Source organism: Papio anubis, chromosome 3, assembly GCF_008728515.1.
Source record: "Papio anubis isolate 15944 chromosome 3, Panubis1.0, whole genome shotgun sequence".
NCBI lineage: Eukaryota > Metazoa > Chordata > Mammalia > Primates > Cercopithecidae > Papio > Papio anubis.
Window position 1 is genome coordinate 184,501,753 of NC_044978.1, and position 26,426 is coordinate 184,528,178.

Consider the following 26,426-nt stretch of genomic DNA (forward strand, 5'->3'; position numbering starts at 1 on the left):
AAAAGAAAACATTTTAAGTAACAGACTTCTAGAAAGTGTAAGATGGTAGTCATTCTTGAATTAGACCTTCTACAACTAACATGAGCCAAATGATCCGTCTCTTCACACCATTCAACACAGAACCCTACAGGAATCACCTCACTGCTTGCTGTGTCGATACAGTAACAGAACCCATTCTATGCCAGGGGCGGTGTCTTTCCTTCAGTAGCCTGCAAAAGGCTGGGAGAGAGACTCATACGAGGAATTCCATACAGTGAGGCTACGGAGCACAGGCTGAACACAGAGGAAGCAGGTGGTCCAGCAGACATGGAGGGACCGTCACTTTGGCAAGGTCAACAGCCAACCGAGAATGAAGTGAGGCTGGGATCGCTGACAGCCTGGCCCCTCTGGATTGGGAGCGTCCCATGCTCTGCCCTCTATGAGTACACATGCTGTTGCTCATGGAGAAAATGAACCCTTCACGGCTCCGGAGCAGCTGTGGGTGCTTCTACAGGGGAGCGCAGAATGAGGCAGGTTCAGCTGGGCCAGGTGCTCTAATCAACTTGGACAAGCTGGACATCTGCCTGTTGGCTAAAGCTCAGTCCCCAACAGGGAGTGGTCATCCTCCCATCTCCTTGCAAGAATGGCTGTGATGTCAGCACAATGGGCCTAGGCCACTGCTCTGCCACTATCCACTGATTTCGAAGGAGACACTCAACTTGGTGGGAGTGTTTTCATCTGTAACGACAGCAAACGGCTCCATACCCCGGAAGTTCAATGCACACCTGCCGGGCGCTGAGAGGCCACAGGGACGCTATTTAGGACAGGTGGTGCGTGAGGTGTCTTTAGATACTCAGGTGTGAGTCTGTGGAGGTTTTACTTTGATTGTGGTAATTTTTTGTTGTAGGGAGTTTTTAATTTGGTCAGATTTATTAATCAGGCCTTGGCCAACTCTCTAATGATGGCTTCTAGGTCATGCTTAGAAAGAACCTTCCACTCCAGTGTGGCTGTTTTCTTCCAGTAGTTCTTTCTTCTAGTATTTTATTACATTAAGTGCTTTGAGCTGATACAAAAAAATAAAACACAAAAACAAAAGCAAACCCACCTGAAATTGCTTTTGACCCTCATACTGGTAGTGGCAGTGCTGGCATGGTTATTCTGAGACCGTTACGTGTCTATTGTGGGATAAAGCCAATGAGTCATTATGTGATATTCTAATTCTATCGTATCTGGAGTTGTTGACAACCAAGATTCTAAACTTAGGGAGAAGAAAGTACAGATGTAAGACCTAAGAAGTCAATTTTACGGTTTTGAAGGTGAATCAATACAAACACAAGATCATTTTATCTTAAAACAATCTCTTCTTTCTGTCTAGAAACAATGACCAACCACTCAGAGCTAGCACTGGTAGCTCTGAGACAGTGGTCTTAAAATACCACTTTCCACTAAAAAAAAGCAGGGCATCCTGGAGAAATTGCTGACTGCAGGTCTCAAGAAGGAAATGCACATGAGTAAACCATAGTAAACCAAAGAGTTTTGGGGCTGGGGACCTAGAGATTTACAGAGACTTAAGAGACACATAAACAAATCACAATGTGTGGTCTTACTTGTAGCCTGATTCAAACAAGCTGAAACACTTAGAGAGAGAGAGAGAGACAGATCTTGGAGGGATGAACACTGTTCGGTGATATTAAGGAATTAACACTATCTTAAAAATGTGATAAGGGCATGAAGATTATGGGGGTAAAGAGCACATATCTTTTAGAGGTCTGCTTCCAAATAATAAAGGAGAAGGGAAATGAGTGTGAGCACAGATGAAAGAAGATTGGCTATAACTGGCCAATAACTGGTGAAGCTAGACTAGGGGGTTTATTAGACTACTGCGGCTACTGGTCTACGTCTAAAATTTTCCACACTATAGGCTTTTAAAGACATTAACATGCTTTGATCTGGATTGATATTGTTGTAAAGAATAAGGCAGATAGTCTGCATTACCTTTTTCCAAAAGCTCAGCCAGGGGTACCAGCATCATTTATCGAGCACCATGTCTTTTCTGCACTAATCTGAGATGCCACTGTTATCACCAAATCCCCAGATACACTGAGGTCTATTTCTGGCCTCTTGATTTTGCATATTTGACTGGTTTGTGACCAGTTCTTACCTGCACAAACTATTTTAATAACTGTAATTCTGAAATACAAACACAGGGTAGGCCTGTGGATTGCACCCCACCAATGATGAGGGGCCATGAAAGAAGTTCCAGCACTTCAGAAAACCATTCCCACAACCCAGCAGCATCCTTTCACCGCCGGTCTCTACCACCACTGGCTCGCCTGCAGAGTCTTCAACATTCAATCCACAAGTGATAAAACATCCACTAGGTGCCAGGCACCACTGCAGGCTTGGGGGACAGAACAACAAATAGGGTCAAACATTCCAGTAGCAAGAGGCTGAAAATAAAACAGACCTGCTCTGCCCTCTGTGGACGTCCACCAACAGGCATCCTCTCCTTCCCAAACCCCTTGACTCTGGAGCAGCCAGACCTGTGCTGCCCACACAGTGAGGTCAGCACTCTGGGGATGGGCAGTGGCGGGCTGAGTGTCTCTGAAGTCACTCACTACACAATCCAAAACTGCTTATTTTGAAAATAATAAACACCTTAACATTTATTTTTATTAACATAAAATGAAAATTTGCATGCATTTTTAAGATAAAAATCCTTCAGAACTATAGGGAATAGTGTTAAGAGTAGCTCCATGAACTTGCTCATCAATGAAACAAGCATAAATGGTAAAAATTTTAAAAACCACCACTATCACCGTTCACAGTCTCTGGAAATTGTCTAGGAGTACACAACAAATGAAGAAATCTTTATTCAAGAAAATCCACTAGGCCTTGGTAAGAAGCATAAGAGTCTGTAGCCCTTGAACCGTGTCCTGCTCCATCCCTTCCCCTGCTAGCCCAGTGGGACAGAAACTCTCCTGTGGTGGGTGCAGCCCAGAACACAGAGCTCCCTTTCCCCCAGCTCCCCCAGTTCCCAATAGAGGATTATGCGATCTCCTTCCCATCTCCCCCTGCTCTTCCTTTCCTCTTCAAATAGACAATATCAATAAAGAGATAGAAATTATTATTATTATTTTTAGATGGAGTCTCACTCTATCGCCAGGCTGGAGTGCGGTGGCACAATCTCGGCTCACTGCAACCTCTGCCTCCCGGGTACAAGCGATTCTCCTGCCTCAGTGTCCTGAGTAGCTGGGATTACAGGCACCCACCACCACATCTGGCTAATTTTTGCACTTTTAGTAGAGACGGGTTTCATCATGTCAGTCAGGCAGTCTCGAACTTCTGACCTCGTGATCCACCCGCCTTGGCCTCCCAAAGTGCTGAGATTACAAGAGTGAGCCGCCGCACCCAGCCAGAAATTATTCTTTAAAAAGCATCAAATGAAACTCTGGAGTTAAAAAAATATGATAACTGTTGGGAGGCTGAGGCGGGCAGATCACAAGGTCAGGAGTTTGAGATCAGCCTGGCCAATACTGTGAAACCCTGTCTCTACTAAAAATACAAAAATTAACCAGGCATGGTGGTGGGCACCTGTAATCCCAGCTACTTGGGAGGCTGAGGCAGGAGAATAGCTCGAATCCAGGAGGCGGAGGTTGCAGTGAGCTGAGATCATGCCACTGCACTCCAGCCTGGGTGACAGAGCAAGACTCCATCTCAAAAAAAGTAACTGAAACAGAAAATTCACTAAAGGGGTTTAACAACAGACCTGAGGCCGGGTGCGGTGGCTCACGCCTGTAATCCCAGCACTTTGGGAGGCCGAGGTGGGTGGATCACAAGGTCAGGAGATCGAGACCACGGTGAAACCCCGTCTCTACTAAAAATACAAAAAATTAGCCGGGCACAGTGGCGGGCGCCTGTAGTCCCAGCTACTCGGGAGGCTGAGGCAGGAGAATGGCATGATCCTGGGAGGCGGAGCTTGCAGTGACCTGAGATCGCACCACTGCACTCCAGCCAGGGGACAGAGCGAGACTCCGTCTCAAAACAAACAAACAAAACAAAACAAAACAAAACAAAACAATAGACTTGAACTGGCAGAAGAAAGAACCAGCAATTTAAAGACAGATCAATAGAGATTATGCAACTTAAAGAATAGAAAGAAAATTTTCCAAATTTGATGAAACACATCAACCTACACATGCAAGAAGCTCAATGAATTCCAAGTTGAGTAAATATAAAATACAGATTATAGCAAAAATGCTAAAAGACAAAGAAATGGGAAACCCAATCAGATTTAAGAGTTGACTTTTCATCAGAAACCATTGAGGCCAGAAGGCAGTGCGACAGCATATTCAAAATGCTGAAAGAAAAAAATAGCCAACCCAGTCTTACAGTCAGCAAAACTATCTTTCCAAAAAGCAGACAAAATAGACATCCCAAATTTTTTCTAAAACAAAAAATTCTTTGCTAGCAAATCTGCTAGCAAGAAATACTAAAAGAAATTCTGCAGGCTGAAAGCCAGTGACTCCAGATCAAATTTCAGATACATAAAAAAGCAAAGAGCATCAGTAAAGGTAATTACATAATTACGAAAGATACTATAAAAGCATTGTCTTCTTTCCTCTCCTGATTTAAAAGCAATTATATAAAACCATATCTATATAATTATGCCATCAGTTTATAACATACAGAAAAGCGACATATTTGATAACAACAGCACAGAGGTGGCAGGTTGGGACATGCTATACTGGAGTAAGAAAATGACAACATAGGAAAATATACATCCACACAAAAAGCTATACACACATGATCACAGCATCATTATTCATCATGGGCAGAAAGTGGAAACAACCCAAATGTCCACCAACTCACGAATGGTCAATGAATGTGTTAAATCCATGCAACGGAAGACTATTTAATAACAAAAGAAATGAAGTCTTTTTTTTCTTTTTTTAAGACGGGAAGTTTCACTCCTGTCACCCAGGCTAGAGTGCAATGGCACGATCTCGGCTCACTGCAACCTCCGCCTCCTGGGCTCAAGTGATTCTCCTGCTTCAGCCTCCCGAATAGCTGGGATTACAGGCATGCACCACCACACCCAACTAATTTTGTATTTTTAGTAGACACAGGGTTTCTCCATGTTGGTCAGGCTGGTCTCCAACTCCCGACCTCAGGTGATGCGCCCGCCTCAGCCTCCCAATGTGCTGGGATTACAGGCGAGAGCCACCGCGCCCGGCCTAGAAATGAAGTCTTGATACATGCTATAACTATGAACCTGGAAAAACACTATCCTACATGAAAGAGGCCACACACATGAGACCACATGGTTCCATTTACACAGAACATGCAGAAGAGGCAAATCTACAAAGATGATGATTACCTAGGGTTGGGGGAGGGAGAGAAGACTGGGCTGGGGAAGAGGAAGGCGGCTGCAGAACAGTATGGGGTTTCTTTCTGAGGTGAGGAAAATTACATAAAATTGACTGTGATAATGGTGGCCCAACGCTGTGAGTACACCAGAGTACAGTCCTGGCTCATGAAACAGGCATGATGAGAATAAAGAAAACACAACATAACCACCTCTCAGGACTGAAGCTAGCGATGAGTTTGGCATGTGCAGGCAACCTGCACACATGCAGCCGCCCCCACCATTCCCAGCTCTGCCAGGTCAGACATTCAAGATGAAGAAGCTTCATAAAAAGATAGAAGAGGTCAGATGGAGATGCTTCCCCAACTAACTCTCACGTCAGTGAAAGGGCTGTTCATTCAGCAGGTATTTGCTGGCAACTGTCACGTGCCAGGCAATGTTTCAGGCTCATGGTGGGCAAAACAGACATGGTCCTGTCCTCATCTGGCTTAAAGTGTAATGTGGAGGCAGATGTTATATGAATCCCATAAATAAACAAAATCCATCAATAAGTCTGCAATGATAAACCATGCCAAGAATGATGAATGGGGACAGCTAGAGAGATCAATCTGACCAGTGCGGGGCCTATCCATGGCATTTACAACCACAGAGGCAGGTCAGACCATATCTCCAGGGCGAATGCAGAACGAAACAAGAAGGCAGTCCGGTAAAAAAGACCAGGGAAAGGAAACTAGGCTAGCAAAGGAGAGAAAAGGAGGAAAACCAGAAAGATGTGAGGTCCCAGAAGCTATGGGACCAGCAGCACTAAGGGTGCTGAAGGGTCAGTGAGAGCAGCACCCGAAAGCATCTGCTGTGCTTGACGGCACTGCAGAAATAACCGCTGAGCTCACCGCGAGTGAGTCCGTGAAGTGTGGCAGCAGAAGCCAGGCGCAAGCGGAAGGCAGGCCGCCGACGGGACAGCAAGGCCATCGGCCGCGAGGGCAGAGTGGGTAGGCTGGCGGCTGAGTCAGGGCACAGGTCAAAGTGGGGTGTGTGTGTGTTTGGGGCGTGTCTGAATATTGACAGACGGGGCCTCTGTCTGTCCTGCTCTGGTTGGGTCCCATGACTCTTGCTGACACTGCTGTTCGATAGATGGTTTTCAATAACGCAAACTTTTTAAAAAGCCGAGGTATTCACGTTTCCTTCAGTTCACATGTGCTGTCCAGATGTCTGAGCTACTGGCAGTTTTTCTCAACAGTTCCAGATATCCAGGCAGCAACACTCATACAAGAAAATTCTGACGAAGAATATTTGTATGTTAAGGATTAGAGGAAGGAATGTAACTTCAGATCCCGAAAGCCTTTTGCCCCATTACTTTTCTTTTTTTTTTTTTGAGATGGAGTCTCGCTCTATCACCCAGGCAGGAGTACAGTGGCCGGATCTCAGCTCACTGCAAGCTCCGCCTCCCGGGTTCACGCCATTCTCCTGCCTCAGCCTCCCGAGTAGCTGGGACTACAGGCGCCCGCCACCTCGCCCGGCTAGTTTTTTGTATTTAGTAGAGACGGGGTTTCACCGTGATAGCCAGGATGGCTCGATCTCCTGACCTCGTGATCCGCCCGTCTCGGCCTCCCAAAGTGCTGGGATTACAGGCTTGAGCCACCGCGCCCGGCCCTGTGCCCCATTACTTTTCATTCTCACATTGCTCGGGGACTTCAACCTTACGGAGCCTCTAAAAAATAGGTTTTCAAAATTAAAACCAGACTATAGAAAACAAATATAATACAGTTTCCAAATGTTAACATTCCTAAATTCTTACCAGGTTTCCTTTCAAACGCAGAACTGATTAAAATCAGAGGTGTATTCACTTCCTCCATGGAGGAGGCCCCGTGACTTCCTGTTTCAGACATGCCGTGGTCACCACAGAGAACCAGCAAATTGGGTAAAGGCGTCTCTCTCTCCTATGAGGCAAAGGAAAAATATTTCAGCTGCGTTCAGACTGAAGAGAGCACATCGTCTTAAGAAGACAAGTTTCGGTTTTAGCTTTGCTTTACAGAGTTAGCTCTTTCTCAATGAATTAGATTTTTTTTTCCCCTCTGAGCTCATAGCCAGATCACAGGGTCACAGTCAAATAACGTCGTAAATGAAGTCCACAGCATTGTACGCAGTTCATGGAGCACAGCAGGATGCATTTCTGCCCTCCGATGGCAGAGGATTTGTATCTGGTTTCTGTCTTTGCCACTGCCGAGCTGTGAGACTCTGGACACATTCTACTCCGTGCCTTCATCGCCTCATCTGTCAAATGGAATCTCTTCCACAGGACTCCGGTGAGAACACAACACACAGCACAAGGCAAGAGCTCTGAGCCACCACGTGGGGGCACCCATCAGGGTTCTCTGCCCCTGGGGTTGCAGCCACACAGCCTTTGCTGCTCCGGGACAAGCCAGGCAGGCTGTGTCTGACCCTCGCTGCTGCTCCTCCACCTGGAACACTCATGCACAGACCACACCGTCTGCCCCGCCCTCCCTTCAAGTCTCTGCTCACCCTGCACACATCTTCAGGGAAGGCTTCTCTCAACATCTGTTGAAAGCCCCTCCTCCTGCCCTCTGAGTTTCTGCAGCACCCATCACTTCCTCACATACTTATTTACTCATGTTTCTTGTTAGTCTCTCCCGGCTAGAACACGAGCTTCACGAGGGATTATTGACTGTTTCACTGATGCACCAAATGCATGGACAGAAAGAGTGACACAGAACAGAGTGACACAGAACAGAAAGAGTGACACAGAACAGAGTGACACAGAACAGAAAGAGTGACACAGGACAGAGTGACACAGAACAGAGTGACACAGAACAGAGTGACACAGGACAGAGTGACACAGAACAGAGTGACACAGAACAGAAAGAGAGACACAGAACACAGTGACACAGAACAGAAAGAGTGACACAGAACAGAGTGACACAGAACAGAAACAGTGACACAGAACAGAGTGACACAGAACAGAGTGACACAGAACAGAAAAGAGAGTGACACAGGACAGAGTGACACAGAACAGAAAGAGTGACACAGAAAGAGTGACACAAACAGAGTGATTTTGGGAACAGAAGAAGAGTGACACAGGACAGAGTGACACAGAACAGAGAAACAGTGACACAGAACAAGTGACTGGAACAAGAGTGACACAGAACAGAAAAGAGTGACACAGGACAAGGTGACCTGGGAACAGAAGGTGACACAGGACAGTGACACAGAACAGAGTGACACAGAACAGAAACAGTGACACAGAACAGAGTGATGACCACAGAACAGAGTGACACAAGAACAGAAAAGAGTGACACAGGACAGAGTGACTGGGAACAGAAACAGTGACACAGAACAGAGTGGCCCTGGAACAAGTGAGCCTAGAACAGAAAAGTGACACAGAACAGGAGTGACCCTGGGAACAAGAAGTGACACAAGAACAGAGTGAGCCCACAGAACAAGTGACCTGGGGAACCAGGGGAAACAGTGAGAGAGACAAAGTGAGGCACAGGGGAACAGAGTGAGCCTGGAACAGGAAAAGAGTGACTGGGACAGGTGACCTGGAGACAGAAAGAGTGACACAGGACAGAGTGACACGGAACAGGTGACTGGAGACAGAGGTGACACAGAACAGAGGTGACTGGAGACAGGAAACAGTGACCTGGGACAGGTGACACAGAACAGAAAGAGTGACACAAACAGAGTGACACAGAACAGAGTGACACAGAACAGAAACAGTGACACAGAACAGAGTGACACAGAACAGAGTGACACAGAACAGAAACAGTGACACAGGACAGAGTGACACAGAACAGAAAGAGTGACACAGGCCTTCAGGAGGTATCAGTTGAATGAATGCACACATGGGTAGGAGTGAGAGCTGCTGTTCTGCAGGGCTGCTGGAAGACAGTCAGTGCAGTGGACACTGAGACAGTGCTGCCCGTGGCATGCGGCCCCTGGCTGGCAGACTGATGGTGGACATTCACACAGGCACCCTGAATTGACTCAGGCAGTTGTATTTATTCTAGGGAATATCCACGTGAAACCACATCACCACACAGTGCGCGACGGCAAGCCTCACCTTCGACTGCAGCGAGGTGTGGATCTTCATCAGCACGCTGTCCATCTCGCTCAGCTTGTGCCCAATCAGGGGGCTGTTGGGCCCTGAAATGTGGCCAATGTGGTCCAGCCCCAGGTAGTGGAGGATTAACATGTCCCAATCTCCTCTTTTTAATACTTTATCCAAATGCCTCGTGACATTATTATCCACCTTTGAAGGGGAAACACACGTATAAACAGCTCACCTAATTTCCCTGGATCTTCACTCCCTGGGGAAAAGGCAACAGTCATCTTAAAACCTAGGGGTTTATTCAGGTTAACAGGATTTGGGTGAGTTGAAAGACAACAAAATCTATGTCATTAAAAATAAATAAACAGGCAGGACACAGCAGCTCACACCTGTCATCTCAACACTTGAGGAGGCTGAAGGGGGAAGACTGCTTGAGGCCAAGAGTTCAGGACCAGCCTGGGCAACATAGCAAGACCCCACGTCTATAATAAATAAATGAACATTAGCATTAGATTAAACTTTTGCTAATACTGTTTTTACGTTTCTAGGCTATGGATTGAAGATATAATACAGATAATTTAAATGAGCAAGGGTTGTTCTAACAAAAATATTTTTCTGTGGGATCACTGCTGAGCTTGATGGGCATGACTAAAGGTTAGCAAATGGGCAAGTCAAATAGATCCCAAGTTGTCACGAGGTAACTAAGGGCAACGGGCAGTTAATTAAAGACAGGATAGTACCCAGAGTTGAAGTAACCAGCAGGACAGTGAAGCTGAGGGCACCTACATGTGTCCTACAAGAAGGCTGTTCTTGGAGGGAAAAAGACACAGCACTCAGTGATCACATTTATTTCTGAAATAAACACAACATGGAGGAGAGATTAGCAGTTGATCAGCCCCAGACAGAGCTGTCAGCCTGGTGAGCCCTGACCCCTCAGCTCGCTCATCTCCCTCCCACTAAAAAAATCTCCCATGAAGAGAAATGTTTCTCAATGATGCCATGTACAGTCAGGAAAACTCAGTCATTACTGAAAAGTAACTGTTGAAAGCGCCCCGCTTTGGAACAGGATAGGACTGCAGATGTTCCACAAGGCCCAGCCATCTAGGAGGTGAAGGTGGCTAGACCCCAGGCCAAGAAGGTGTGCTGGTGTGCCCCTGCCTCAGCCCCAGGGTCTGCTTTCTAACATGCAGGTCTAATCTTTGTTGGAAAAGCTCCAGGAAAATCCCCTCCGGGCCAGGCCCCACTTAGTCCACCACCTGCCCTCATGGCATGATGAGGCTCTGCTTGCAGCAGAACCAACAGGGTGTGGAGTCCTATAGCTCTGCCATACGCAGAGGATACCAGCCTGTTCTGCCCACCTGGGGAGTCCTCACTCACCCATCACAACTCGGCTCAGACGGCCCCTTGGCTGTGTCACCCTTCCTGATCCTCTCTGCCCCTCAATGGCACTCAGCTGTTCTAAGCTCTGGGTTCCATAAAACTCTGCTCACACCTGCTTCAGGTTTGTATTTCTGGGTTGTCAACTGATTACGTGAGTGAATAATTTTTAAAACTGTCCATAGTACTCCCCATAAATTAATAAAACCAAATACAAAATAGTATCATCTCTCACTAAGCAATGGTGATGCCAGGCTCTATCTAGTATGATATTCCAGTACGACTTATTTTCTTATTTTAAAAACTGACCTCTGTGTAATCTGACACGAAAAATGAGGTTGTTCCATCATATTCCACAAAATGTTTTGGGAATAATTTAACCCAGGTTTCATCTCCATAAAAGATTATTCTTTTTCCAGCTGTTTTTGCTTGTCTTATCACACTGTCTTCCAGCAGCGCAGGAGAATTGAGGTTCCTGACGACATCGACAAAGCCAGGGAGGCTCCCCGTCATCAACGCCTTCAGTAAGAAAACGCAAGAATTAGACCACTGAATCCGAAACCGGAGCATGAAAAGGGCACTGAAGAATTTTTTTTTTGAGACAGGGTCTCTCTCTGCTGTTCAGGATGGAGTTGCAGTCACACAATCATGGATCACTGCAGCTTTGAACTCCTGGGCTCAAGCGGTCCTCCCACCTTGGCCTCCCAAGTAGCAGGGACTACAGGTGTGCAGCACCACACCCGGCTTTTTTTTTTTTTTTGGGGTAGATACAGGGTCTCGCTATGTTGCCCAGGCTGGTCTGAAGATCATTTTATGGACAAAATAGGTGAGCATAAAGCTAGGGTATCCCTAGTACTGGTGGCTGGGTCAAAGTTAGGACAGTAATTAGGGTAAAGAAGAGAAAGTGGCACATAGATTCTGGTAAAAAACTGTAAACTCAATAATAATAAAGATAACCATATTAAAGGACATTCATGGCTCATAATAATCTTTCCAGCTGATAAGAGGTTAAAGGAGGTGGCTAGGGATAGCGAGACAACAACAGCAGCCAGAGAAGCAGCTATGGGTTCGTGATGTAGCTGAAGCAAATGGCAAAGTGAGGTATACATTAAAAACATTAACCTGTGTATTCAAAGCCTCTGCCAGGTTCCCAATTAAGATTCAAATCTCCACGTGACAAGCAAAGTCCATATGACTCCTAAGAATCCAGCAATTCCAACATCTACCTTTGAGTGGAAAACCAGGATGAAAGCAGTCCTAAAGCGTCAACTTTCAGCAATTTGCAAAGTGAACTGGGCCAGGGAGGCCAGTGGGATAGTCTCTTCTGCTCCCGCCCTCAATGTCGCACCATATTTTCTGGGAGGGGTTGGGTGTGACGTGTCCTTATACCCTTCTGATAATATAATTGAGTCAAGAATTTCCCTGCTTTTAGCATAGAACCTAAGAGGCCATTGTAATGGGTAACAGATCTCTGTGATTTAGAGTTATAGAGACACCTCAGCCAGCACTGGCATCCTGCAACCTGTGCAATGAAAATAAACAGGAACCTGGATAACACCAGCAGGTGAAATAATTTTACCAAGACATCTTTAACGGTAAATAAATGCAAGTATGAATTATCCAGACTTCTGGAATGCCACGGGGAGGAGCTCAGCAAAATCTCTCCCCCAGGAGCAATAATAAAACTGGATGAAACTGTCAAAAGCAACCATTTTAGTACTTTGGAAATTCACCAAAATTATAGAACAGATTGAGAAGAGCTTATTTAAGAAAAAAACGGAATCTCAGTAAGAACAGCAAGTGCCATGGTGTTTCCACACAGGGCAGCTCCCACCTCCCTCCTTTCCAGCTACAAGCTGCAGCAGCCACGGAGAAGCCTCACACCCAGGGAGGTTAGGAAAACACATCAGGGGTGCTGAAGCACACCCTCTGACCAATCACTGGCTGACCACTAAGCTATGCAGAGCCCGGGCTTAGCTCCTGAGGCTTCCGGAGCCTCAGGAAGACAGGCTTAAAATTAAAAACAAGAACTTAGGCCAGTCGCGGTGGCTCAAGCCTGTAATCCCAGCACCTTGGGAGGCCGAGACGGGCGGATCACGAGGTCAGGAGATGGAGACCAGCCTGGCTAACTTTTGGTGAAACCCGTCTCTACTAAAAAAAATACAAAAAACTAACCCGGCTGGCGGTGTGAGGCGCCTGTACTCCAGCTACGCGGGGAGGCTGAGGCAGGAGAATGGTGTACACCAGGAGGCGAGGAGCTTGCAGTGAGCTGAGATCCGGCCACTGCACACACTCCAGCCACAGGCTGACAGAGAAAGCGAGACTCCGTCTCTCAAAAAAAAAAAAGAACTTAAATACCAAAAGAACCAAAAGACCTAAGTGAAGACATCAGTTGCCGCATGCTGCCGGGGAGACAGACTGCAGAAGTCGTTTACGAAGTCACTATACAAACAACCAAAATAACCCTAACAGCCACCAACATTCCTAGGGTGGGGTTAGAGCTGAGGTGGGGTGTGCCTGGATATACACATTTGTTAACTTCTGTACGTGCAAAAATGTAATTGTATAAAAATTACATTTCAATAAAGTTATTTTTTAAAATGTGAGCCTCTCTCACCCCAAAATCTCACTTTTTTTTTTTTTTTTTTTTTTTTTTGAGGTGGAGTCTCGCTCTGTCAGCCAGGCTGGAGTGTAGTGGCGCGATCTGGGCTCACTGCAAGCTCCGCCTCCCGGGTTCACGCCATTCTCCGGCCTCAGCCTCCCGAGTAGCTGGGATTACAGGCCCCTGCCACCACGACCGGCTACTTTTTGTTTTTTGTTTTTTTTTGAGAGGGAGTCTCGCGCTGTGTCACCCAGGCTGGAGTGCAGTGGCGCGATCTCGGCTCACTGCAAGCTCCGCCTCCCAGGTTCACGCCATTCTCCTGCCTCAGCCTTCGAGTAGCTGGGACTACAGGCGCCCGCCACCACGCCCGGCTAGTTTTTTGTATTTTTAGTAGAGACGGGGTTTCACCATGTTAGCCAGGATGGTCTCGATCTCCTGACCTCATGATCCACCCGCCTCGGCCTCCCAAAGTGCTGGGATTACAGGCTTGAGCCACCGCGCCCGGCCTACTTTTTGTATTTTTAGTAGAGATGGGGTTTCACCGTGTTAGCCAGGATGGTCTCCATCTCCTGACCTCATTCGTGATCCGCCCACCTTGGCCTCCCAAAGTGCCGGGATTACAAGCGTGAGCCACTGCGCCCGGCCAATCCCACTCTTTAAAAGGCAGCCAATTACTCTTGGTGAGTATCCTTTTAGACCCTTTTCTGTGTGTGTGTGTGTGTGTGTATGTGTATAAAATCACAAATATATGAAGGTACATATTTTTTACCAAAATGGTAGCAAACTATACAAATTAGTCTCAAACTTATTCAATTAATAACATATCATGAACCTCTTTACCTAGGGAAAATTTATTTTATTTATTTATTTATTTATTTTATTTTATTATTATTTTTTTTGAGATGGAGTCTCGCTGTGTCTCCCAGGCTGGAGTGCAGTGGCGTGATCTCGGCTCACTGCAAGCTCCGCCTCCCGGGTTCACGCCATTCTCCCGCCTCAGCCTCCCAAGTAGCTGGGACTACAGGCGCCCGCCACCACGCCCGGCTAGTTTTTTTTTGTATTTTTAGTAGAGACGGGGTTTCACCATGTTAGCCAGGATAATCTCGATCTCCTGACCTCATGATCCACCCGCCTCGGCCTCCCAAAGTGCTTGGATTACAGGCTTGAGCCACCGCGCCCGGCCTACCTAGGGAAAATTTAAAGTGGTCCCTACCCTCTTTAAAAATATCAGTGGGAACCCAAGCTAGTGTGAGGACAAAGGGGGTGCCTTATAAAAGCCACAAAAGAAGGGATGAAAACAGAAAACTTTTATATTCTCAAGATGTTGTAAACAAAGTCAACTAACATGATAAACTGAAACAATTATTGACTGTGGACATGACATACAAGATGTTACATCCATGATGTATAAAGAGGTTCGGATCAAGGAGCGACAGTCCTGTGGAAGCTGGGCGGACTACATAACAGAATCCACAAAGCAAGAAAGCGGAATGGCCAATAAACATATGCAGAGATTCTGGACTAGTAATCAGAGCAGGGTAAACAGAACAACCCATAAGCCAGTTTTTGTTTATCATATTGTGAAAATTTAAAGATGGATGATCTCTACCCCGCACAAGAAATGAGGTGAACAGGTGCTCTTGAAATACCGTGGATGTGAATACAGGTTGACTGAGCCAGTATCTCCATGGCCACCACCGTCGTCCAGGCTGCTGTGGGCTCCAATCTGAACTATTATAAATGCCCTAGCACCTTTTCTTGCCCAAATCGCATCTGGACACAAATCAGACCCTGCTACACCACTCTTTAAAACCCTTCCGTAGTTTTCCCTCTGCTGGGTTTGAACACCGAACGCCATCGCCCAGAGCCTCCAGGCTCTGTGCAGCCTCACTCCCATTTACCTCTTCATCCTCATATAGGCCCTCTTTTGTGTTCCCTTGCCCTTCATCCACACAGGTCACACGCAGCTCACACAGAAAAGAATCTAAAAGGATACTCACCAAGAGTAATTGGCTGCCTTTTAAAGAGTGGGATTTTGGGGTGAGAGAGGCTCACATTTTAAAAAATAACTATTGAAATATAATTTTTATACAATTACATTTTTGCACATACAGAATTTAACAAATGTGTATATCCACGCACACCCTACCTCAGAGGGGATTTGGCATCCCCTCATCCCAGAAAGTGTGCAGGCAGCGAATGGGCCACACTCACAGTCCTAGGAAATCTAAGGGAAAGCTCAGGTCTGTCAATCAATGCCGGCTATTGTTATGACTAGAAAGTGCTTGAAGAATGAGAAGGCATTCAAAAATGAGTCACAGGACTTTAAAACAAAGCTGCTACAGGGTCTTAGCAAGTGAAAGCTCACTGGACATGTCAGGGTTGGCATCTGGTTGCAAATGTATCAATACCAGGAGATGCTCTGAGCCCTTTCTCGGACTAGAGGCAGGGCAGGGGACACTTTCCTCAACCAACACTGCCCAACCTACCAACCTCCAGAGCTGTAGAATCCTAACTCCAGTATGGGCTTTCTGTTCTAGCTCCTCCCTGATGGAGAAATAAGGAGCAAGAATCCTCAAAGGACTGAAAACAAAACAAAACACTAGCTCTGGGGTGAGGCTCCCCAGCAAAGGTGACATGAAACCAATAAGCTGGAGACAGAGGCGCCAAGAACCACAGTGCCAACGTGCTGGTCTGAATAGAACCTGGAGCCTGCACAATCACTTACACAGTTTCTCAAATCTGCCTGTTAAATCTTTCTTAAAAAAAAAAAAAAAAAAAAAAAAAGGGAGAAAAGGGTTCCTTCCACACTTCTGAGAGAGCAGATAAAGAAATCGGTGTTTCTGAAGATCAGGGGCCTGGATGTCTCTTTCAGATTCCCACCGCTAGTTTCAGCAGAACGGCAGAAACGGAGTGCTGTGATCAAAGGTGCCTGCCCCTCTCCTTCACTCTCCCTCACCTCCTGCTCCATTCCTTCCAGAGCAGTTGTCACTGTCTGAAACGATCTTCATTGATTCATATTTTACCGATTTTCTATTCCTCCAATTAGAAAGTAGGCTCCATGGCCGGGCGCGGTGGCTCACGCCTGTAATCCCAGCACTTTGGGAGGCCGAGGCAGGCGGATCACAAGGTCAGGAGATAGAAACCATCCTGGCTAACACGGTGAAACCCCGTCTCTACTAAAAATACAAAAAATTAGCCGGGCGCGGTGGTGGCGCCTGTAGTCCCAGCTACTCGGGAGGCTGAGGCAGGAGAATGGCGTAAACCCGGGAGGCGGAGCTTGCAGTGAGTTGAGATCCAGCTACTGTACTCCAGCCTGGGCGACAGAGCGAGACTCCGTCTCAAAAAAAAAAAAAAATAGAAAGTAGGCTCCATGAGGACAACGCTGTCTTGTTCTTCACTGCATCCCTCCTGTCTAGAACAGCATGTCACATAGTGCATGCTCAATAAATATTGCTGAATGAAGGTCACATCACATTGAAATGTGGCAGAGAGAGTAAAACATTCAAGGAAAAAGTCAGTGAGCGATATGGCACTGTGCTTCCTCCAGTCTCAGACTGCTTTCATCCAGCGAACATTCGCTGAGCATCGACAACCGGGGCTGCCCCCAAGCCTTCAATCAGTAAGCAGCTCCTTCTCACCAAGTAACAAGCTGTCACACCATCAATCACACAGCAAAGGCTCCGTCAGAGACTTTATGCCACACTCACACGCAATACACTCACAAACACAATTCAACCCCTCTGCTCCTTTCTGTCCCCACCTTTATTCATCCCTCCACTCTCAGTTTAAATGCCATTTCCTCAGCCGGGATTTCTCACCCACTAATCATCACATCCTGTTCTTTCCCATCATGCACTAACCACACTTTACAACTGCATGTTTTCTTTCTTTTTTTTTTTTTTGAGATGGAGTCTTGCTCATCGCCAAGGCTGGAGTGTAGTGGCGCAACCTCGGCTCAATGCAAGCTCCGCCTCCCGGGTTCACGCCATTCTCCTGCCTCAGCCTCCTGAGTAGCTGGGACTACAGGCGCCCGCCACCTCGCCCAGCTAATTCTTTTGTATTTTTAGTAGAGACGGGGTTTCACCGTTAGCCAGGATGGTCTCGATCTTCTGACCTCGTGATCCACCCGCCTCGGCCTCCCAAAGTGCTGGGATTACAGGCGTGAGCCACCGCGCCCAGCCCAACTGCATGTTTTCATATGCTCCTTTGTTGAGTGACTGTATATCTAAAGACTAAAAGCTACATGAAGGCAGAGATACTATTTTTTCCCCGATTGTATACCCATTAAAATATCACCACATAGTAGTTGCTCAAAAGTTTTCGAGCCAATCAATAAAGGCTTACTTTTTTTCTTTACCCATGGTTCTTGGGAAACGCACTATGTACTTCAAAGCTGCTATCAGTAGGCTGGACACCTGAAGGATATGGTGGAAACAGTGGTAATTGTTGAGGCAGATCATACTAATTGGATCATTATGTATACTGGTGGATACTTTTGGAGAAGTCACATTTAACTTATCTGGGTTTGCTTTCCTATCTATAAGATCTAGAGACTGAACTAGATCAGCTCTAAAGGCTCCTTCTAAGATTGCAAATGACCCAGTGGCGATTAAAGAAGAAAGCAGGTTACCAAGAATGGTATATCTTGGGGTAGGTTAGCCTGGGTGATCTTGCTGTAAATCTTTTATACTTCCCGTGAAGCATGAGTTTTGGCTACTTGACAAGAGGCACAAATCATGGGTCTCCGTTCCGTCCTGTGTGAGGCTCCTTCAGCATTCTATTGCCCCAGCCAACTGATAGCACAAAATTTCCACTTTCTTAAAATTGCAACTCCAAGCGAAAGACTACAGAGGCCCCCTTTAAATCTTCAAAAGAGCCAAACCATGATTCATTAAAGCATTAAGGCCAACTTACCTTGATTCGAGGCATAGTAACTGTAGGTGGCTTTGCTTCAGCCACAAAACTGTGAGATGCTCCTTTTTCCACAAGATAAGTTGTGTAGGGCATAAATTTCACACCCTTTGATCCAAACACAAAATCATCTCTCAAGGCATCTATCAGAACAATAACAACTTTACTGAAGAGAGGTGATGGCAGCGTGGTCCAGTTAGAACTGGCTCCTAAGTGTTTGAAAGAAAAAAAGGAAATTGAACTTTAAACTTTCCTAAGCATTCAAGCACCTCCACAATCTAGCTTCTACCTACTTCTCCAGCACATATCCTGCCATATCTATATAACCCAACCCAAAAGGAGGAGACTTGTACTTGGTAGGTAGTGCTGCGGGGAACGGACGGGGGTTAACAGGAGTAATCTCAGGGACCCACAGTAGTAAGCAGTTAATTATCCTTAGTATAGTGAGGAGTACCAGGGCAGGGGAATCCCTACGTAAGCGTCCTGGGATGGGACATTTAGGGAGCTTGACCTAAAACCCAGAGCTGCAAGAATGGGATGGCTGGGTGTTTATATACTGCGTTTCACGGTCAGCGGCTGGTGTGTGCACTTGGTCCAGAACCAGGGCGCCTTTACTTGCTGTATATGGCTGGGTAGATGAAGACTAGGAAGGGGCCTAACGCAGAAAGGCCTTAGCCACTAGGCAGGGAAAACACCTTGGAGGAATGTAAGAGACCCAAACGCGAAGGGATCGGCAGGGGTCTTATCTGTAGTGTGCTAGGGGGCAAAAAGGGCGCCTGGAACAGGCAGTGACCCAAAGGCTCCTCAGGAGAGGGGCGGGGGCTCTGGACGAGTAGAGCTGGAGAGGCCGGATCCCAGGTATGGACACAGCTTACTTTGTGGTGATCAGGAAGGAAGGTCGAAGTGGGGCCAGTAGAGGTGGTTGCCACAAAGTTGTAAGAAAACAGAACAGAGTCGCTGGAGCGGTTAAAAAAAAAAAAATTCTGGGGTGGGGACCATAACGGGAGACCACCGGGGAGCGCCGAGAAGAAATCCGAGCAGTGACGCTCAGAAAAAGGGTCTTCTAGGGGATGTGGGGTCAGGGGAGCGGAGATGCTGGGGAGGGGTCCGTACCAGCCGAGGGTTCGGGCGCTGGGGGCTCTGCTCCGTGTTCCGCCCTCGCAGAGGAACGAACGGGAGCCGGAAAGAATCCCCGAAGGAAGACTGCGATCCCTAGCACCTCGATCGCTACGCAACAGGTAGCGAAAGTCCCGGAGCCCAGCCGCATCGTGGACACGCCAGGCGGGATGCGGAACCGACCCCACCTGGAGCTTCGCCCTGCTGCACCCGCGCTTCCGGCTCCAGGTAGCCGCCTCTAAGCAAGAACGCCAGGCCTTACCGTCGCAGCCACAGTGGCGTCACCTCCGCCGGCGGGCCACAGTGGCGCGTCACTTCCGCCGGCGCGCCAAAGCGGCGTCACGCTGGAAATACGCCCGGCGGGCGGTGATCCAGGCTTTCTGGGGCGGCCTTCCCGGGGAGTCCGCGGTGGGCGCAGCCCACTGCGAGGTACAAGGTTTTAGAATTTTTTCAATTTGGAAAGCCGGGCGCAGTGGCTCACGCCTATAATCCCAGCACCTTGGGAGGCCGATGCGGGCGGATTCACGAGGTCAAGAGATGGAGACCTTCCTGGCTAACATGGTGAAACTACAAAAAATTAGCCGGGCGTGATGGCAGGCGCCTGTAGTCCCAGCTACTCAGGAGGCTGAGGCGGGAGAATGGCGTGAACCCAGGAGGTGGAGCTTGCAGTGAGCCCAGATCGGGCCACTGCACTCCAACCTGGGCGACAGAGCGAGACTCCGCCTCACAAAAAAAAAAAAAAAGTTTATTTGAAAATTTTATTTTTTAATGGACACGATTTGATGTTCAGATAAATGTATGTTGTTGTCTTAATTTAATTTAGGAGAGCTAAATAATTAAACAGGCCGAAGTACATAAGAAAGCAGCAGCCTTTTATTGCAAATATGCACACACTCTTGGGGGAGGTTCTCCAGTCCTCAGGTATGGGGCCAGGGAAGCCCTCCGGCCTCTGGCCGGGAACTTTTATGCATTGGTACTGGAAGGGGGAGGGCAGTGGGCGGGATAAGGGCGTGATAGGGGCATCTCAGTAGGCGTGGCCGGGTAAGTTTGATTTCTTCGGATTGAGGTCACCTGGCGGATGCTCAGTTGCCCTGCACTTTCCCAGCGCGGGAAAGTTGGTGATGAACAACCCGGAAGCAATCGGGACTGTGCCATGTTGTTCACCTTCCTCCATTTTGGTCCCTTCTCCCTCACCCAAACAGTCTAACCTCTTATTAATTATAAGAATTTGGGGCGCCATTGTCTGTCTGGCTGCTTCCTGCTGTTAAGGGGCATAGTTAGGGTCTGAGGTTGGCAGTTGGGTGTAGGGATGCAGGAGCATTTGGTTGAAGGTGACTCGGGTGATTTCTTGGACCCTGGCTTGGAGAAATTTTATTAGAATGGGAGCAAAGCATAATATAAGACAGAGGATTAGTATGGGAATTAGGAATGGAAGCATCTGCTGTACTACAGGCAGCAGTGATACCAACAATTTAAGGGGGCATTAAATTGTTGAAGCTCCTTTTTGATTTTGTTTAATGTTTGGACGTTGGTGTCAACCAGGCCTAATCCATTTATGTAGTAGCAACACTCCTTTCCTAGGGAGAGGCATGCTCCTCCTTTTTCAGCAGTAAGAAGATCTAATGCCCCCCTATTTTGTGCCGCTACCTGGGCTACTGAGGTGATTTGACGTTGTAAAGAGGCTAGGCTTTCAGCTGAAGCCTCTATGGCTGCTTGGACCTGAGTGGAGAGGGTCTGTGTGGATTGAATCGAGTGGGTGAGGGCCCCTGTTCCAAGTCCTGAGGCTACTAGGGACGATGCTAGGGAAACCCCGATAACTAAGGGAAGAAAAATGGCCCGTTTTTGGATTTTATTGCTGGAAGTGGTAAGCTGGGACGCTAGCTCGGACAATTCTCCTTCGCCATATAGGGTTAAAGTAGGCACTAAAGACACCGGAACACAAAGGGATTGGGTGATGGAGGTGTGGTTAAGAGTTTTAGATAAAGTTTGGTCACACCAGAAGTAGCCGCCAACAGGAGCCATCTGGGTCCCGCTGGGAGCTTGGGTGTGATTACACCATGAAGGGTTGGGAGTAGAGTAATAGAAAGGAAGGGTTTGACTTTCTGGATCATGGTATAATGAGACTTGAGGCAAGGATGTTGCTTGAGAGGAGCTGGTAGGGTTGGTGGTGATATTGAAAGCGGCTGGTAGAGGGACCACCACTAAGGGAGGTTTCCCGAGTGCAGTGCAGAGGAAGCAGTGGGAGAGGTTTTTCAGTCCAACTGCCTGTGTCAAGTTAAGTCCGTGGCGAATAAGTGTCAACCATGAGAATGGGTCCTCATTGTTAGGGGGTAATGGGTCCTCATTGTTAAGGGGGCTTAACTGTTTTTGTAGTTTTTGTTCATGAGATTTTATGGCTGAGGTTAAATTTTGTAAATTTTGTAGGGCCTGTACACCTTTAGGGAGATGTACTTGCTGTACGTATACTCTCTTTACCTGAATGGTTGTGGTGGGATATGAGGAAACAGATGATGCATATAGTCCACCTTTAACTCCCTGGGCCCACCAGGGGTCCCAGGGATCCTTAATATGAAGAATATATTTTCCTGATGTTAAATTTCTTGTAAAAGGTCGATCTTTGGGGGTACAATAACCATTCTCACACAGTGGGGCCAACTCATGCATGTTGCAATAGTTGTATGGGCACCCCAGGTTGGTTTCTTGCCAGTAATTTTTACAATTATATTCAGTTTGGTCGTACAAGAAACATATGACTGGGCGGTCATAGTTGCCGACGGAACCTAGGTCAAATTTAAGGGAGAGGGCAGCTTGACAGCCCTGGGGGGAGCAATCTGCAGTGCCTTGCATGGCTGAGTGTACCTGGTTGTTTGTAGACTAGGTTTCAGTTATAGAGAATCTCCATATAAACTTAGGATTAGTAGGAGTAACTAGGGGAATTAGAGTAAACCATAATAATGGTAACGAAGGTGTAGAGGGTAAGTTCGACATTGCTGAAATCACAAAGGGCACCCTGCCAAACTAGGTCTTCTATGAGAGTGAAAAGTCGGGAGACCCACTGTTTGGGGGATGGGTCAGGAAGGAGGGTATCTATGGGGTTTATGAGGGGAAAGTCAGTTAAGTTAAGATGAAGAATAGTGAGGAAATGGGAAAATTTGAGGAGGGTGTGGCTCATCTAACTTGTTTCTGTCTTGGTTATTTTTAGACGGGTGGGCGACAGTTGGGTGGACTGCCACTTAGCCTGAGGGGGCTGGGCTCTCTTTAACTGGGTAAAATGGACCCAGGAACCGTGACCTAAAAGCTTGGCTGCTGTAGATGTGGTGAGAATTACTGTATATGGGCCCTTCCACTTAGGCGTAAGGCCCTTTGCATGTAGATCCTTGAGTAGAACCCAGTCACCTGGAGAAAGGGCCGAGGGGGCGTCTGGATTTCCTTGTGTAGGTGGGGGAAGTGACCTTTCGGCGTGTTCTCTAAGTAATTGTCTTAAGAGAGAGAGATAGGGCAAGTAGGGTGCCAGCGGTGTGGGAAGAATAGGAAGTTCTTGTAACGCAAGAGGGCACTCGTAAACCAGTTCAAATGGGCTGAAGCCTGTAGGGCTTCTAGGTGTCACCCATAGTCTGGTAAGGGCAAGGGGAAGTAGGGTTACCCACGATTGATGTGTCTCTATGGAGAGTTTGGTTAGTTGTTGCTTGATGAGTCCATTGGCCCACTCAACCTTTCCAGATGACTGGGGATGTTATGGAACATGTAGCTTCCAGGTAATGCTGAGAGAATCCGCCACCAGTTGGATTACTCTGGAAATGAAGGCCGGACCGTTATCAGATTGGATTGATTGGGGAAGCCCAAAGCGTGGTATGATTTGTTCTATAATTATGGTAGCCACAATGGATGCACTTTCCCCCGTAGTGGGGAAGGCCTCTATCCACCCTGAGAAGGTATCTACTAAAGTGAGTAGGTAGCGGAGTCTTTTGTGTCTAGGCATATGGGTGAAGTCAATTTGCCAATCGTCTCCGGATTGATGCCCTCTAAGCTGATGGCTTGGGTGTATGTTGCGTATTGCCCCTTGAGCGTTTGCCTTTAGGCAGATTAGACACTGTTGGCCGATTTTTTTGAGGTGAGAGAGAAGGGATGGACACTCAATGATGGGATATAAAAAATTATGTAGAGCTTGGTGCCCAATGTGTAGGGAGTTGTGGATGTCTCTTAGGATTTTTTGCGTTTGAGCTTCAGGGAGGACAACACGGTTCTGGATAAAGATCCATTGGTCAGGCGTTATGGTTGCTTGTGGGTTTTGTAAAAGTCTACTTTTTTCTTCTGAGGAATAGGAAGGGGAGTATTGGGGGTTTAGGAAACAGATAGATTGGGAATTTTTTGTGGAGAGTGCTATCGATTTTGCTGTGGCATCGGCCAAGTGGTTACCTTGGGCAATTGGATTGGTAGGCCTTTGATGTCCTTTGCAATGAATGATAGCCACCTCCTTAGGGGAGGTTAGAGCTTGTAGTAACAGCTGCATTTGCCTGCCATTTATAATGGGAGTTCCTTTGGTGGTTAAGAATCCCTGCTCCTGCCAGAGTGCAGAGTGTGTATGCGCTATCATGTGTGCATACTTAGAGTCAGTATATATATTAACAGTTTTTCCCTCAGATAGATGGAGTGCTCTGGTTAAGGCAGTGAGTTCTGCCTTTTGTGAGGTTGTGCCTAATGGTAGAGGTTTAGCCTCTATTACTTGGGTGTTAGTGACTACCGCATATCCTGCGTGTTTGTTTCCGTGGGGATCAGTAAAGGAGCTTCCATCCACAAAGAATGTTAGCTGTGGATTTGGGAGGGGTTGGTCCCATAAGTGGAGATGAATTGGGGGGACTGACGGAATGACCTCAGGACACGAATGCTCTGGGGCATGGGGGGTATTTGGGGTAGGCAGGAGAGTGGCCGGGTTAAGGGGGGAACAGGTGGCTAATTTACTGTCAGGGCTTTCTAAAAATAGGACATGAAATAATTGTATACGGGAAGGAGTGAGATGACTGATGCACTTGTGGGAAATTAGATCTTGGAGGCGATGTGTGGAACGGACGGTGAGGGGACCTTTTAAGGTAAGTTTTTTTTTTTTTTTTTTTTTGAGACGGAGTCTCGCTCTGTCGCCTAGGCTGGAGTGCAGTGGCCGGATCTCAGCTCACTGCAAGCTCCGCCTCCCGGGTTTACGCCATTCTCCTGCCTCAGCCTCCCGAGTAGCTGGGACTACAGGCGTCCACCACCTCGCCCGGCTAGTTTTTTGTATTTTTAGTAGAGACGGGGTTTCACCCTATTAGCCAGGATGGTCTCGATCTCCTGACCTCGTGATCCGCCCGCCTCGGCCTCCCAAAGTGCTGGGATTACAGGCTTGAGCCACCACGCCCGGCCTTAAGGTAAGTTTTAAGGCTTCTTTGGTTAGTTCTGCTGCCGGGGCTAGAGCTCGTAGACAGGGTTGCCACCCTTGCACCGTGGTGTCTAGCTGCTTGGACAGATAAGCAACTAGTCTAAAGGTTGTTCCTATTGGTTGAGCCAAGAGGCCCGTGGCTACTTTTTGGTGTTCATCGGTGAAGAGATAAAACGGGTATTGGGGGTTAGGCAATGAGAGAGTGGGGGCTGACAGCAGACACGACTTAAGGCGTATAAAAAGAGTAGTGATTAGTTTTGGATTGGACAGGGGTCCTGTTGGGGACTCTTTTGCAGCCTGGTAAAGGTGCTTGGCCAGGACCCCAAAATTTGGGATCCAATGTCGAAAGAATCCTACCAATCCTAAAAAAGATAAGATTTCTTCTCCGTTGGTTGGGGGGTGGGGTGAGGTCCTGAATAAGACTTAATCTGTCTATAGTAAGGGACTTGGACACAGGAGTAAGTTCTATACCTAAGTATATAACCGCAGAGAGACAAAGTTGGGCCTTTTGTTTGGTTACTCTGTAACCTAGCCCTCCTAAATAATTAAGGAGGAGGGCGGTGTCCTGTAGGGAGATATGTGAAGGGCTACACAGAAGTAAATCATCAACATACTGGATAATTGTGCTAGAACTGATTGGGCACTGGGCCAGATCTTTGGCCAATGCCTGTCCAAAAAAATGGGGGCTGTCCCGGAAGCCCTGGGGGAGGACTGTCCAGGTTAACTGAGTAGACATATGGGTTTCGGGGTCTTCCCAAGTAAAGGCAAACAGAAAATAGCAGTCAGGGTGTAATGGAATGGAAAAGAATGCATCCTTTAAATCAAGGACCGTGAAGTGAGAGGTTTTGGGAGGTATACGGGATAAAAGGGTATATGGGTTTGGGACCACCGGGTGAAGGGGTGGCCTGCCCCTCCACACCTGTGGGCGTTTCTCATTAGGTGGAATGAGACTTGAGAAAAGAAATGAGACACAGAGACAAAGTATAGAGAAAGAAAAAGTGGGCCCAGGGGACCTGCGCTCAGCTTACGGAGGACCCACACCGGCCCCGGTCTCTGAGTTCCCTTAGTATTTATTGATAATTATCTTTACCATCTTAAAGATAAGGGAGTGGCAGGACAATAGGATCATTGAAGGGAGAAAATTAGCAGTAAGACATATGGACAAAGATCTCTGTGACATAAATAAGTTCAAAGGAAAATGCTGTGCCTTGATATGCATATGTAAACATCTCCACAAACCTCTTAGCAGCATTGCACCAGCAAGTCCCACCAGCAAGTCCCACCTTATGCCATAAGGCGGTTTTCTCCTATCTCAGTAAACAGAGCATACAATTGGGTCTCACACAGAGATGTTCCATTGCCCAGGACGGGCAGGATTTTTAACCAGCAAGCTGCCTTCAGGCACTTGTTTAACAAAGACACATCCTGCACAGCCCAAAATCCATTAAACCTTGAGTCACCACAGCACATGTCTCTTGCAAGGACAAGGTTGGGGGTAGGGTCACAGATTAACAGCATCTCAAATATGGAACAAAATGGAGTCTCTTATGTCTACTTCTTTCTATATAGACACAGTAAGAGGCTGATCTCTTTT

At 47.3% G+C, this 26,426-nt stretch overlaps 1 protein-coding gene across 18 annotated transcripts in view; it reads right to left on the reverse strand.

Moving 5' to 3' along the window:
- PIGG (phosphatidylinositol glycan anchor biosynthesis class G) overlaps positions 1–19,716 on the reverse strand; it is a 44,752-nt gene extending 25,036 nt beyond the window's left edge. For 5 of the 18 annotated variants that reach the window (XR_002521898.2, XR_002521899.2, XM_009205933.3 and 2 more), the window contains exons 1-5: positions 19,420–19,702; positions 18,310–18,515; positions 11,100–11,309; positions 9,426–9,614; positions 7,143–7,284 (exon numbers count right to left, since the gene is read on the reverse strand). Coding sequence is in view for 11 of the 18 variants with exons in the window: in XM_009205933.3 (XP_009204197.2) it covers positions 7,143–7,284; positions 9,426–9,614; positions 11,100–11,309; positions 18,310–18,515; positions 19,420–19,573 (901 nt within the window). In the remaining 7 variants the exon portion in view is untranslated. Of the gene's footprint in view, positions 1–7,142; positions 7,285–9,425; positions 9,673–10,153; positions 10,266–11,099; positions 11,310–17,739; positions 17,811–18,309; positions 18,516–19,181 lie in introns of those variants that run through there. The other 13 variants (XR_002521900.2, XM_021938177.2, XM_009205977.3 and 10 more) reach the window with 8 other exon arrangements.
- Between the last annotated feature and the right edge of the window lie 6,710 nt (positions 19,717–26,426).